The sequence below is a fragment of the Peromyscus eremicus genome, chromosome 3, assembly GCF_949786415.1.
Source record: "Peromyscus eremicus chromosome 3, PerEre_H2_v1, whole genome shotgun sequence".
Classification (NCBI taxonomy): Eukaryota; Metazoa; Chordata; class Mammalia; order Rodentia; family Cricetidae; genus Peromyscus; species Peromyscus eremicus.
In genome coordinates this window covers 141150658-141161351 of record NC_081418.1, presented here as the reverse complement: position 1 = coordinate 141161351, position 10694 = coordinate 141150658, and the positions used below count along the sequence as shown (strand labels likewise).

The window sequence follows — 10694 nt, the reverse complement described above, 5'->3', positions numbered from 1 at the left end:
AATGGTTCAGTCACTAAAGATCTTTCCTCTTGAGCATGAGAAACCAATGAATCCCCCTGAATCCAAGTAAAAAGCCAGGTGAGAGGATACATTGCTAAATCCCAGCAATTATGGTTTGGGAGATGGAGATACCTTTAGGTCTGGAGACTTGCAAGCCAACTAGTTTCTCAGCATATGAGAATGGCATATCTTATTCTAAGTACAAGGTAGAAAGTAGCATCTGAGTACCAATAGCCAAAGTTGCCCTCTGTCCATGCTTTACTATGCATGTAAAGAAATGCACACACACACACACACACACACACACACACACACACACACACACGCACATGCAAGCACAAGCACAGGCACATGACCACGCACACATACACACGCTCACTCACACACATAGAGTACAGAATACATTAAGTAATATAAAGCTCCAAGTTTTCCCCATTTTGAAACAACAAATACGGAATTTTGGACAGTCTTTGTGGGCATGATTCAGATAAGGATGCAGGGAATGCTTGTTATCCAAACAAAAATGACCTCTAAATTATGAAAACATATCGGAATATCACACACATAGTTACAGTATGTCTACAGATTGTCTATGGTTGAAAATGAGAGCTAAAGATATTAGGCATCTTCATGGTTGACAAAATATCAGTGAGTACAAACATATGCATATGTATGAACTGCCTGCCAAATGTAATGAAATTCATGTAACGCCAAAACTCTAAAGTAGGGTTTGGCATCATATTTACACTTTATCAACTCTTTGTCCAAGTCACACTGCCAATGCCTCATGTTATGCTTCCTGGAAGAAGTCCCAAAGAGGAGTCAAGGATGCAGTGCATCCTCCTTTGTCAAATGTGAGGTCACTCAGTATGAGGATCAAAGGCACCTTTCTTCTGCTGTGTCTTATAAAGGCAGCTACCCCACTGCATGCAGCACAGACTTGGAAGAAACTCCAGAGCCTCCTCCAAGATGCTGGTTGTCCTATGCACAGTGGCCTTGCTGGCCCTGAGCTCCACTCAGCGCTTCAGTGAAGGTAAGAAAACAGGGCTGTTTGTTCAGTGAATCTGCTTGTGGGAAACAGATCACACATCGCTCCTGGAAGATACAGAGACAGAGAAGAGGATTAGCAGAAAGGCAGGACTGTAGAATCAGTACCAAGGTAGTGCATTTGAATCCTCATTCCACACCAAGGATTTGAATGTTGTCATGTGTAATAGAAACTTGATTAAATGTTTGAACAGAAGGATGATAAAGTAGGGCTGGATTTCTAGATTCACCTCTCTGTGTTGTGAAGGATCAAACAGGAAGGCTCACAGAAGGAAGTCCAGGTGTGAAAATACTGCAACAAAGTAGTCAGTGAATAACAGGCATCTTGCTTCAGTGAATGTAGAACAGAAGAAAGAAAAGAATATAGGGACATTTCTGGGTAGGATAGTCAAAATCAGTAATTTGAAAATTCTATCCCTTCTCTCTGGTCCACGGAGACAATGCCTAGAAAATCGGTTGTCTGAGACCTCAATTGCTAGTTCCAAGCATCAAGATACAAATTTGATACCATCAGTATATAGATTGAGAAAATTTCCATAAAAACTAGATGGGAGTTATGATGAGGGTGACTGAGAAGTGAGTAAGAAGAACTATGTAATAGCCATTGAGTTGTTAATACAACTTAATGTAAGAGAGAATTTGTTTCATTACTAAACTTATGTCTTCTTGTGATGTACCAATAAAGAACTTGAGACTACATATCAAAGCCCTAATCACAAATCACCTGTTGCAGGATTGCCCCAAGGACCCCCTCCCAAGCAAGGTTTTGGTCCTCATCAAGGCCCACCCCAGCAAGGTCAGCAACAGAACCGGCCCCCTCAGCCAGGAAACCATCAAGGCCCATCCCAACAGAGAGGCCCACAGCAGAACCAAGGCCCTCAGCCTGGAAACCAGCAAGGCCCACCCCAACAGGGAGGCCCACAGCAGAACCAAGGCCCTCAGCCTGGAAACCAGCAAGGCCCACCCCAACAGGGAGGCCCACAGCAGAACCGACCCCCTCAGTCTGGAAACCACCAACGACCACCCCACCAAGGAGGACCACAGCAGAACCAAGGCCCTCAGCCTGGAAACCAGCAAGGCCCACCCCAACAGGGAGGCCCACAGCAGAACCGACCCCCTCAGCCTGGAAACCAGCAAGGCCCACCCCAACAGGGAGGCCCACAGCAGAACCGACCCCCTCAGCCTGGAAACCAGCAAGGCCCACCCCAACAGGGAGGCCCACAGCAGAACCAAGGCCCTCAGCCTGGAAACCAGCAAGGTCCAGCCCAACAGGGAGGCAGACCTCAAGAACCTCCCCAGGGCCAGCATCCTCAGTAATCAAAGATACATTGTCAGGTATGTTTGTTATTTACTTTTCATGAAACATCATAATTCCTACAGTTTTGTAAGTACAATCTGCAATAACAACTTTAAACACATTTGTATTCCATAGTTTGGGTTATCCCATTACTATTTGGATATTCTGTGGTGGTATAGGAAGATGATTTATGTTTTATATTCTCCTCGACATATTGTAATTGTGAGGAGCAATGACTATACATGATTGACAACATGATTGTCCATTGTTTGCACAAGAAGTGCAATGTTCTCCCTAAATCCTGCTGCCTCCTTTCTCATGTTAGCAACCCTACCTTTTACAGTTCTATTCGATTATTCATTGCATCTCTGATGCATGGGACCTTAAGCCAGTTCTGTAGTGATAAAAACAAACTAGAAACCAAGGTATCAAGTTAAATCTTAAAAGTGTATGTATATATATGTATATATATATATATATATATATATATATATATATGTGTGTGTGTGTGTGTGTGTGTGTGTGTGTATTATCATCCCTTCTCACTACCCTATCATCAAAGGCTACCACTAATTCTTTCAATAGGCTATTAGGAATACACATACACACACACACACACACACACAAACACATATTTTCTATTATTTTCATATCTGCACATTACACATATTAATTAAAATTGTGTTTTAAAACATCAACACTATTTTAAAGAGGTACCATTTTTGGTGTTTTGTTTTTGTAGTAGTGAATGATCACATTCTGTGGCTCCTGCTGTCATTGATTAGCTAAAAACTTGTCAGTGGTCTTTCAAGCTGCTTTCTGTGTTTTGCTAGTATAAGATGTGCCTCAGTAACCATCTTTCTACATATGTCTTATGATTTGTAATGAGTTTTTGAGACGTTGTTTGTATAGTTCATGCTGGCTTCAAACTTGGTTGTGGCCAAGTATGCCCTTGAGTCCCTGATCACCTTGCCTCTACTCCAAAATGCAATGATTACAGCTATATGTTCTAATCACCAGTTTAAGATGGATTGTCTTCATGCTAAAGCCATATAACCAATGAAATATATTTTCTTCATTTTATCAGCCACAAATGCACATTTTATCAGAGTGCATTATGCCCCAGGTGATTAACAAGAATGAGTAAAGAGAACCAGAATGGGGAGGGAGAAAGAGTAGCGACAGAGAAAAAAGACGTGGACTTCTATCCACATCATTTACAGATGCCAGAAAGGGATGAGAAACTTGATTTATTTTACATTCCCTATAACTTCCTTTTGTGTTTGTTTCTTTCAGAAAATGAATGAGAAGATAATGGTCTTGCTGGACAGTGCAACTGGAATAATGTGGCTGTAATTTATCTTCATAATATCAATAAAATCACAAGCATGCAATTTCTGACTCTTCTCTCTATTTATAGGTGTAAGTTAGTATGGAATTTGACTACCATAGACACAATTTGTGAGCACCCAGAACCCTATGTCATGGATGTTTCTACCTTTCTATCTTCCTGTGTCCACAAACCAGTTGTCAGTTGAAAAAAATCTATTTTACTTACAATTGATTATCTTCTAAGACAAATACAATTTGTATAGTCACACACTATATAGATACACACACACACACACACACACACACACACACACACACACATATATATATATATATATTGTATATCATAAATCCTCACCTGATATTCTTCTACTTTTAGAGAAACAGAAAATATAGTATAATTATGAAAAAAGTTTAGAAACAGAAATTCTTAATATTTCCAAATTAGTTGGTTGCATTTACATGGGATATTAATGTGTTTTTCCTCATCACTTTCCTGAAATATACTATACCCTTTTCCCTTTTATGTTCACAAAATGTTGTCTTGCAAATTACAGCCAGAATTTTTATTAAAACCTACATACATTCCATAAAATATGCAATATGATAGATTTCAAGAGGTAAAATATTTTTAGTCAGATATTATTTTGATGCCTACAATTTTTTTCTTACCGAGGACTCCTCATATAATTTCAAATAAATACACTTGATAATACTCTAATGTTGCAAACTTGGGTCTTGGGAATCACACAAATCTGTAAAACCTACTATTGCCTTATTTTTGCCCTAACTCACAAATGAATAAACAGCATTTCCTTTTATTCCAGCAAATTTGATATGATATATAACATAAGCAGTATAACATACATATATATTTTACACAGAGAGATATTTCAGTGATTTTCCAAAAGTCTTGGGGGCATTTCTTATTATAAAATTGAGTACAATAACAATTACAACTTTATTTTAGGAACATGTTAAATTTATCAGAATTTTAAAACATGTTGAATTACAGTTTTGAATATGGTTAAGCATACTTCCTGCTCTTGCAGAAAGTACAGGTTTGGTTCCCAGTCTCACACAGCAGTGCACAGCTGCCTGTAACTCCACTTGCAGGGAATCTGTTGCCCTGTTCTGGCCTCTGCAGGCACTGAGTCCATGTGGTGCTCATAGGTATTCAGGCAAACACTCCTCTGCATGAAATAACAAACAGATAATAAAAAAAACCTATGAGGTACAAAAATCATAGCTCACCCACAAAGCAATACTCGAGTTATAAAATATTAAGGGTAAACCCTTGAAATCATAAACTGCTGAAATCTCTAGCTATGTCAGTTTTGAGAAGTTTCACTTTTACACTTAAGGATTTAATTTAGGAAAACACAAACATAAGGCACCATATGTATGAAATACAGTATACAGCATCTTGGCTTCAGAATTATAGGCTTTTTTTTTTTAAGATAACATTCTATCCAAGAAAACATACTATTTTAGCTTATATTTTCTTGTGTGCAATATATTCTGATGTTGGGAATCATCATTTTAACAGATGAATAAATCTACTGAAGTCTGATGACAATTAATCACAAGTGTAATTTTCCTGTCACATCCCTACATTTTTCTCATCATGGTTTTGTCCTCTTACAATCTCACCACTCCTGAGGTGGAGATAAACAGATGAGGAGTAAAAGCCTGTGTGTCTCCATAGAAATACCCTGTCTTCAAAAAAACAGAACAAAGAAAAACCCTCCTTTATAAACATGCCTGGTGTTCTTATAGCTCTTTAGTTTCTTTCTTCTATTTTCCTCCTTCAATTGGTAGAATATTCATTTATTTTACTTAGCAGAAAATCCCATTTTGTTTTTCTTAAAAAATAATATTTATAGCTTAACTTCTGAGAAAGATAATTGATTTTTCTTATATGCATATATTTTTTCTTACTTTTTCTACTTTCAGTTTCCATATATTAGTTATAGCTCTTAGCTAATTAGCTGTATTTTATGAAGAGTGTGCTGACAAATAAAATGTCAATGTGGCATAGAACTTCTTTTAGTGCAATAAAAAGTCTTCAGGTTATGTGGTTGTTTAAATACCAATGGCCTCCATAGGCTTATTATACATTTGAATTCTTAGTCATTAGGTAGTAGTGGTACTTGAGAGGGATTAGGAGGTAGGTATGGTGTTGTTGGAGTGGGTGTGGTAAATTGTTAATGCCACTAGTTCCTTAAAGTTACTGTCTTGCATATTATGGATTACCTGTTAGTAATACATTGGCAGTAATTTATAGATGAGAATTCTTAGGTGCTTGTTAATATCTCTCAAGGAGAAATCATTGATTGCAGTCCTCATGGCTCCCCTTGAGGACTATGTTCTCACTTATATTAGGTAGAATAATGGTCCAATTCACCTAAAACTATGGAAGTTGTCTCTGCTTTTAGAGACCCTTTTGAGTGGCGTGAAGTTGGAATGTCAAACCCTCTATTACAATTTGGTAATTCTATTCAGACTAATTTGCAGAAATTAAGTGCCTTTTACCCACTTAAAGCATGGAATGGAAAGTCAAACTTTAATAATGACAAATTTCATTTGTCCTCTAATTTAGATCAAAGTCACACATTTATGGCTTATGTTCCATTACCTTTTCTGTTGCTGAAAGGACCTGTGCAATGGCACCCTAATAGTTATATCATCACTTGTATACAATGTATTCTTCATCCTGTGCCAATACTAGTATGTCCTTTGATGTTTTGAAAGTTTATATATTTTCAAAGGGAGACCAGCAGTCTAGATATGAGTGAAGTTGTCAAGACAATGGCAAGACTCACCTGTGATGATGTTAGTACAGAAGATTGATGAAAAAATATTAAGAAGATGATGAAGGCTGGGATTGATAATTGCTACTGTCTTGGGAATCATCGCATTAACTCTGACTCCTACCATAGCTGGAGTTGCTCTTCATGAAGTTCAAACTGCTGAATTTGTTAACAATTGATATATACATTCTCATAAACTTTAAAGTCAACAAATTAAGGTAGATGGGAAAACAGGTGATGAAACAGCTTAATTGAGACAAGCTCTAAAAATCATTGGAGATCAGTTAGAATTATTGAGAGAACAGGTGAAATTGAAACGTGATTGGTATGTTACTTCTTATTGTATTGCACCTTTAAGATTCAATGCCCGCAACCATGATTGGAAAAAAAGTTAAAATGCATTTGTTGTGTCATCCTAATTCTTCTCAAATGATTTATGATTAAAAGCAAGAAATTACAGAAACTTTACAAAGACGCTACCTAATGTAACAGGGATGAGTATTGTAGAGCATCTGGCAGATGTTGTACCTTTATTTAATCCCATGAATCATTTTCATAAGTTCCTTGCTTTGTTGCATTACCTTTACTGGCTTTGTAATGTATGCTGATTTATTTGCATAAAACTGTTCAACATCTAGATAGACAATAGACCATATTTATTATACAACTTCATAATCTCCAACCTATTTGTTATCTCTAACAGATCTGCCTAAATCTGAAAGGGGGATGATACAGTGATATGTAAGTAAAGCCTTACTACCTGCCTTTAAGTGAAATGTATAATAAAACTGTTGTGTATGGCTTTGTGAGAAATATTTAAAAAAATCTTTGGTGCCGGGCGGTGGTGGCGCACGCCTTTAATCCCAGCACTCGGGAGGCAGAGCCAGGCGGATCTCTGTGAGTTCAAGGCTATCTTGGGCTACAGAGTGAGTTCCAGGAAAGACGCAAAGCTACACAGAGAAACCCTGTCTCGAAAAAAACAAAAAACAAAAAACAAAAACCTTTGGTATTGGTATGTTTGGGTTTATCATTGGGGCCGTAAATTGTTTTGAGACTATTTAAACCCTGATGAATTGTTTTTCTAGAGAGTCTGCACTTGGTGCCATTTGAGAGCTTCACCAAATTTGGCCCTAGGACACTCCTGGCAGAACAGGAGTTCTTACTTTTGACATAATCAAAGGGTACTTGAATATTTGTGGTTTGTCTGCCCTCACGGGCAGCTAGAGCAAGATGATGTCGGAAGTTGGAAACTTTCCCAGCACAAGACTCTTAAGTTAGGGTCTTGGGTTAATAAGTCAAAGTGAAAACAAAGAATTAAGGATTTAAGGTTAGTGAGGTTAGCTTCTCTTATCTGTAGGTGAGGTGAGCTCAGGGCATGCTAGTGTTTATCTATCTGCAGTCTGTCCTTGGATGTCTGAGAAGTGTCTTGAATGAAATAATTTTTCCTGGAGATGACAGTGGCCAGATGCCTGCTAATGGAGATAACAACAGCAAAGCAGACTCCAAGTCTATGCTGGAATAAGAGGAATAAAGATCTGATTGTGGGTAAAGGATCTTTGCATGACTGTTTTCACACATAGCTAAAGGGAAGTTATTCATGTGTCCCAGACGTATAGGGGAAATTGTGCCCAATAAATGATCAATCACGCAGTTAGAAGTTCTTAGGAAAAGAATCAAATGGGAAGGCTACAATAGCACATAAGAAATTCACTGCAGAAAACAGCTAATACATTCAAAAACCAGTATCACAAAAAAATCTTGTTTGGCTTCAACATCCACCAGAGCCCCTGGCTATATTGGATCAGCCTTGTCAGTGCTACCTGAGTTCCTCCTTCATAGTTCTGCAGCTTGTAGCACTCCTACTAGTGATAACTTCTAATAAATGTGTAATTACAGAGTCAGACTTTTCAGAACTTAAAGCAGTTGCCTATTGAACTCTTGAATACATGTCTATAAGATGGTGCACATATTTTAATATTCTAAACACTGAAAAGTTAAAAAAAATCATTTGCCAAATCTTATTTCTTTGGGTATCTTTTGGGTTACTTCCTGAAGGTAATGAGTTTTGTTATACAAAGGCTAAAATGTAGGACATTTCCTTACAGTGTCCTTGGCTTGTTGCCAAATGATAGAAAAATCTTCAAACGTTTACTATTACCATGATACTGTTTATAAAATTCTGAGTCTTCTAGTACATTTCCTATTAAGAGCTGATCAATTTCATTATTACTTTGTGCTAGAGGGCCTGGTAGACCCATATAAGATCTGATATGTGTTATAAACAATGAATGATTTCTATTTCTGCTTATCTGTTCTGGCTGAATAAATATCAAAGTTAATTCTGAAACATCTGAAATAAGTTCAGTGGTTTCAATATGTAAAAATACTATTTCTGCATACTGAGAGTAACTATATTAAGAAGGACAGAAAATCTAATAACACCATAAGAATGGCATACAGCTCTGATTTTTTCACTGAATCATATGTTCTTTGAGCCACTTTACTTATTTTTTCCTGATGTATAACCTGCCTTTCCTGATTTATTTGCATGAGTATATACTGCAGGGTCTCCAGAAATTGGTGTCCCTTTTACTATATGTGCCAAATTTAATTATTTCATTTTATAAACTGAAGTCTTTTGCTTTGAGTATTTTTTTGTTGTTGTTAATCTTAACATTACTGCACGCTCTTTACCAATGTTCATTTTCTGCCCATAATGAGGAAACTTTAGCATTAGTGAAAGGTACTTCAATTTCTTCTGTGTTTATTCCTGCTAATTGATGAAGTTTCATTTTTCATTTCAGAATCAATTCAGAAAACTTTACTATATCTGTTTTTAATTTTTTACTCCATATGTGTGCTAAAATATTCATTCTAAGATATTATTGTTATCAATTCAGTCTCAGTCACTCTATTTTTACCAATAAAGACTTAGAAACCAGATGCTGAGTGAAAGAAAACCTGCTAGTTAAGAGAGGCAGAGCATGCAACCAGTTGATCTGTTGATGTCCCAGCAAGAGAGCTTTGACCTATGCCATCTCAAACAAAAACTCTTCCAACCAAATGTCCCTCTCTTCTGTTTCCTTTGTATCTCTTTCTCCATCCTGCTGACTTCCTCTCACTCTCGATAGCTTTTTTCCTGTCAACTAGTTGCTTGTTCTGCCTCTTGACCTGTAGTTGGTTTTATTTAATCCTGTTTACAATATTCAATCAGAAAGCACTTGGACTAAAAGTGTATGGCAGAGCTGAGCCAGGCCACAGCTAAAAGCAGGTTTTTCTAGTAAATAATACAATCTCAAGGTTCACAGTGTGATCAAATATCCTGCAACACTGGACTGAGAAGTTCCTATTGGTTTAGCAAAACAGACTTCTGTGAATATACGAGAAATTTATCCAAAGAGAATTAACTAAAGGAAAAGCACCATCCTGAATGTGAGTGACAGTATAGGCTTGGAGTCTTAATGGAATGAAAAAACTGAAAGAGCCCATGGACAGAACTATTCTCTATCAGCTTGTTGGCTGCTAGAATCTGAACTGTTATGGGTCATTCAGAGATTCACCAACCTGACAATAAAAAAGATTTTGATAATAAAGGGCTTTCATTTAAAAATACTGGCTAGGACTTGTAGCTAGAGTTTTCCTGCCTTGCCCACAGTCAGGACAAATCTTTGTCACCCACCAGTCCCACAGCCGCTCAGACCCAACCAAGTAAACACAGAGACTTATATTCTTACAAACTGTATGGCCGTGGCAGGCTTCTTGCTAACTGTTCTTATATCTTAAATTAATCCATTTCCATAAACCTATACCTTGCCACATGGCTCGTGGTTTACCAGCATCATCACATGCTGCTTGTCCTGGTGGCGGCTGGCAGTGACTCCTTCTGCCTTCCTGTTCTTTCTTTTCTCCTCTCTGTTAGTCTCACCTATACTTCCTGCCTAGCCACTGGCCAATCAGTGTTTTATTTACCAACCAATCAGAGCAACACATTTGCCATACAGAACATCCCACAGCAAGGACTCTTAAGTGTTATAGCTCTGAGAGGAAAGACATCCCTAATAGAGGTATTGAAGCTATGAGGGGAACGCTTCCCCTGTGGAAATATTGCAGCTCTGAAGGGAAAAGCATCCTGGAAGTTGGGAGCCAAGGAATTCAACCATGTCACACCACACAACAAACCTCATAAGGGATTTATTGGGAACTGT

The 10694-nt window shown here is 37.7% G+C and overlaps 1 protein-coding gene across 1 annotated transcript; it reads left to right on the top strand.

Moving 5' to 3' along the window:
- The first annotated feature begins 969 nt into the window (after positions 1–969).
- On the top strand, positions 970–2364 carry LOC131906541 (acidic proline-rich protein HP43A-like). The gene is made up of 2 exons (XM_059257156.1): positions 970–1033; positions 1781–2364. The coding sequence occupies exons 1-2, from the start codon at positions 970–972 to the stop codon at positions 2362–2364; spliced, it is 648 nt and encodes a 215-aa protein (XP_059113139.1).
- The last annotated feature ends 8330 nt before the right edge of the window (positions 2365–10694 follow it).

Coding starts and splice junctions, on each gene's coding strand:
- LOC131906541 (XM_059257156.1), top strand. CDS start 970: ATGCTGGTTGTCCTATGCACAGTGGCCTTGCTGGCCCTGAGCTCCACT. Junction 1,034..1,780: donor CACTCAGCGCTTCAGTGAAG/GTAAGAAAACAG, acceptor CACCTGTTGCAG/GATTGCCCCAAGGACCCCCT.